Source organism: Elaeis guineensis, chromosome 11 (genome assembly GCF_000442705.2).
Source record: "Elaeis guineensis isolate ETL-2024a chromosome 11, EG11, whole genome shotgun sequence".
Taxonomy (NCBI): Eukaryota; Viridiplantae; Streptophyta; class Magnoliopsida; order Arecales; family Arecaceae; genus Elaeis; species Elaeis guineensis.
In genome coordinates this window covers 23,062,423-23,066,914 of record NC_026003.2, presented here as the reverse complement: position 1 = coordinate 23,066,914, position 4,492 = coordinate 23,062,423, and the positions used below count along the sequence as shown (strand labels likewise).

Genomic DNA, 4,492 nt, shown 5'->3' with positions numbered 1-4,492 from the left:
GGCCAAGATTTTGCTAAATTGAAACATGACTGTACATAGCTCCTGAACTGGAGTGGTCAATCCCATCTTGACACACACACTGATAAGTCAAGTACTTGACTACACCCAGCAGTCTTCCATCACTGAATTAGAAATTTAGGTAGTCCAATGCCTAAGTGCAGTGAGTTGCTTGCAAGTCACCGTGACGGTCTCAGATCGGAGGGACATTTATACCCCATATTCCATAGGAGCAAATCTTGACAGCAGATATGTACCCTTACATCTCATCTGTATGCCATACCAGTGTCTCTACACTCCTTGATTAAGAGGACAACCAATCCATATGGCATACAACGACCTATGCTTGATAAACGTTGTTGTCCTTGGTAACAACGTATCATTTGGTCGCGAACAGGTTTAAGGACTAAACGACAAATCCTCCTTTGTCGAGTCTAAATAGTCCTAAGGACTTCACCACAACACAGGAGTTCATTAAAAGATGAAACAATTTATGATGAAAAATACCAAAATAATTTTTATTTATTTATAATTCATATACTAATACAAAAAAGAGCACAATCGTCAATAGACTAACGATTGGCTTTGGGACACTATTCCCAACAGGAACCGCAGGCTAGATCGAAGGGACTCATCATAGAAAGCTATGCAGCCCTTGAGAGGATCAGATATCCGACCTTCTGGATCCAGTACTATCATCTCATACTCATCGGGTATGTCATATTTGTCCCTATGGGTTATGAGGTTCTTCTCGATCAAAATAGATCCCTCCATTTCTGGATCGAGGTAGTCCGTGAGACCATGTATAAGAGATTCTGCACTGTGATCCGAACTTCCTTCACCTATGGAACTGATTTTGGGGTCCTCTTAGGGTGGATTTTCTACCTCAATGGCCAGTAAAGGTTGGGTTGACCTAATGTGTGAGTCGCCTATGGTCTCTTTCCCTTTTCTACCCATCTTGGACATATTTCTTGAGAAAAAATGTGAGGGAGGAATGAAAAAAATCGAAAGAGAAAGAAAGGCTACCCTACGGCTAGAAGAGAGCAAATGAGGGAAGACCGATACCTAAGAGAAACAGATGAAATCCTCCCAAGAGATGAAGAGTAGAATCCCTTCCTCCCACTCCGACAAAGATTCTCACTGTCTTCGACAGCCGCTCAACACAGAGAGACTTCTAGAAATAATTTGACAGTACCTTCATACGATAATAGCATAAATGAATAGTGGTCGGGGGGCAAAAGCTTTTTATAGGCAAACCGATGGCTTGGATTGGCTGGTTCCCTCGCCGATTTGTGATATCTTACATTAATCCAGTGCTCGATTAGATGGTAGTTAAATGCACCTCCTCTCAAATTCAGACACGACAGATTGATCCGTGCCCAAGCTGATAAGCCAATCAAACATTGATAGATGGTACACTTTTATTTGATGTTTTTAAACCGTCCGTCCAAGCAATGATGGTAGAAGATTTGATGGATCATTTCTTGAAAGGTCAGGTCTCTTTGTTTTCAACCAAATAATTAATTTCTATGCTTTCGAGACACGGTGCATGTATTCCAAGCGGCAGCAATACCAGTCTAGAAAGTTTCGAGGTAAAACATGAAGATAAGATTTCCTGATCGGTGAAAATCAAATTGAAAATGCAAATATGGAGATAAGATCTCTTGATCGATGAAAATCGAATAAAAAATTCAAGTGCGGAGATAAGATCTCTTGATCGGTAAAAATCGAATAGAAAATTCAAGTGTGGAGATAAGATCTCCTGGTCAGTGAAAAATCGAGTCAAAAATTGAGTGTGGAGATAACATCTCCTGGTCGGTGAAAAATCGAGCCAAAAGTTAAATGTAGAGATAAGATCTCCTGACCTGTTAAAGCCGGATCAAAAATTCAAATACGGAGATAAGGTCTCCTAGTCGGTAAAAGATCGGGCCAAAAATTCTAATTTGAAAATAAGATCTGTTGACCGATAAAATCCGATCTTTATGGCAAACGCTTCTCAAATTAGTGAAAATCCAATCTTATGAAGATACTTTTATTTTTTATTTTGATTAAAAAATTATTGTTTCGGACATAAAAAATAAAGAATAAAATATTGATGTATTAAATTAATCTCGAGATATATGACATAATCATATGAGATCAAAAAAATATCATTCTGAAAGCGACAGATTCCAACAGACCAATTGATTGGTTAGCAAATTCAGCTTGAATTTTTATCGACTTGAATGAAGAAGATCCTTCCTCCCCATCGTCACCAGCATCGACCCTCCCTTCCAATATCCCTCCGGTGCCTTCCTCCCTCCTGCCCTATTTTTTTCTTCGAAACTTATCGGCCCCTCCGATCTCCCTCAGGTGCTTTCCTTCTCACAGATCGGAGCCGATCTCCTTCCTCTCTTCGCTGCCACCTTCCGTCGGTTCCTGCCGTCACCTTTGGAGGCCGGCCATGGTGTCCTCCCAGCCCTTCCCCTTCGGTGCCCTGTGGCCGCACCCTAGCTCTCCCAGCGCACCACGTGTCGTGCTCTCCGAACTCCCCCTGTTGTCTTTCTTGCCCTTTTTGTTTGGTGCGCTGTGGACTCTCTCTGGAACCTTCTCGAGCCCTCCCAAACCCTCTTTTCTCCGCTCTTCTCGCTGTCACTTGCTGCTGGTCTCCACCGTCACCTTCCTCCCATCGTCACCGGCATCGGCCTTCCATTTCGATCTCCTTTTCTTCCCCTCTGTCTTTTTTTCTCCAGTAGCATTTTCATTTTTTTTTTTCGCTTCGAGCCTCGCAGACACTCACCTTCAGAGCGGGTGAGGTGGAGCCGCAGAGGCGGGGTGGAGCGCGACAGAGCCCCAGGGTGCGGGGGCGGGGCCGTGGAGGGGAAGGAGGTGGGGTTCCAGGAGAGTAGCAGATGGGGAAGGAAATCTGAACTCCCCTGGGACATTTTTTTCCCTTTTTTTTTTTGGTGTGTTGTCTCCCATCTCACATTTCTATTTCCCCAACACAGGCCCTTGCCTCTTTCCTCTTCCATCCGCTCTCCTTGCTCTCGGTCTGGGATGCTGCCAGATCTGGGCACTCCGATGGCTTGATGTTCGCCGCCGACGCTGCTCACGTCGGGTTCTACCTCGGATATCCTCCACCGGCATCTCTCCTTGTTGGACTGTACCACCCATCCCCCTGTTCTCATTGGTGAGTTTAACATCCCTCCATTCCCCCCTTCCTCTGCACTATATTACGTGGATGGATCGAGCCAAACTCCTTCTGAAGGTATTTACTCCCTCCCTTTCGGATATCCATAGCATTACTCTTTTCTTCTCAAGCTTGGGCGATGACTTCCATGCCTGCGTCGTCGATAACACATTGGTAACAGGTTTGCTCTCCATAGCATTTTTCCTTTTTTTTTTTTTTTAAGTTACCAGCGCATTCCAAAAATAAGGGCCAATCGGGTTTATAGGGGATTTTTTTTAATTTAATCAGGGTATTGATTTTTCTTTCATATTTTTCAAGCAAATTTTTATTTTGCTAATACTCAAGTAGCAATAAAAATGGTTTTCTTTGTTCAGTAAAGAAATCTTATATTTGCCGAGGACGAAGATGATGGGGTTGGAGCCAGGGGAGGGGGTTGGTGGCACCGGAGCCGAGGGAGAGGAGGGGAGGGGTTTGGTGGTCGTACGGAATCAGGTGCGGTGCGGATGGTAGTGGGGTGAGGCCGGGGTGGGGGCGGCACGGACGGCCGCGACTTGGGCCTCACGCAGTGGGGGCGGGGGTGTGGGGGAGGGGGTGGAGGGGAGGTGGCAGGAGGAAGGAGGAAGGGAAGGGAAGGGAAGGGAGAAAAAAGAAAAAAATGAAAATATTTGGGGAAGGGGAGGAAAAATAATGTTTTAAAAAATAAAAGTAAGGGAGGGATAAGAGACGAAAACAATATTTTTTTTAAAAAATATTATTTTTTTAAAAATAAAGTATTATAAAAACAATAATAATATATTTTTTAAAAATACTAATTTATTATTATTTTAAAAAATAACATATTATTTTCTAATTTTGAAAATAATAACATACTAATTTATTTTTTAAAAATAATATTTTTCGAAATCTAAATCGATCCACTGGATCAAATCAAACCTAATAAATTATCCACAAACAAAGCATGGTACTTCATCAATTTGAAAGCCAAATCTCTGCATTTAATAGCCTCCGAAAGTTTACAAGATACTAATGATGGAGCATGTTGCCTTCCGTTCCCCCCGCCCTTCCCTTTGAATTTCTATCTCCCTCAGTTTTTTGGGGGGATGGTGGCGGGGGCACCATGGGCGAGCAAGGGGGCGGGCGGCGGAACCGAGCCCTTCCATCCTCCGAAAGAAAGGTGAGTTTGATAGTATCTTTTCTAAACTTTTTTTTTAACTTTTTTTGATTGTTGTTTTTTTGGTGTTCAGTTAGTTTTTTTTGGATGATACAAAGAATTGAGAATTGTGGTGTTTTGAGTATTCGGCAGGCAAGGAACTAAGGAAAGGTGAG

The 4,492-nt window shown here is 43.0% G+C and overlaps 1 protein-coding gene across 1 annotated transcript; it reads left to right on the top strand.

Annotated features, from left to right (window-relative positions):
- Window positions 1-1,454: 1,454 nt before the first annotated feature.
- On the top strand, window positions 1,455-4,486 carry LOC140852376 (uncharacterized). The gene is made up of 5 exons (XM_073245315.1): window positions 1,455-1,493; window positions 2,491-2,865; window positions 2,985-3,166; window positions 3,277-3,347; window positions 4,169-4,486. The coding sequence occupies exons 1-5, from the start codon at window positions 1,455-1,457 to the stop codon at window positions 4,342-4,344; spliced, it is 843 nt and encodes a 280-aa protein (XP_073101416.1). The 3' UTR covers window positions 4,345-4,486.
- Window positions 4,487-4,492: the final 6 nt, after the last annotated feature.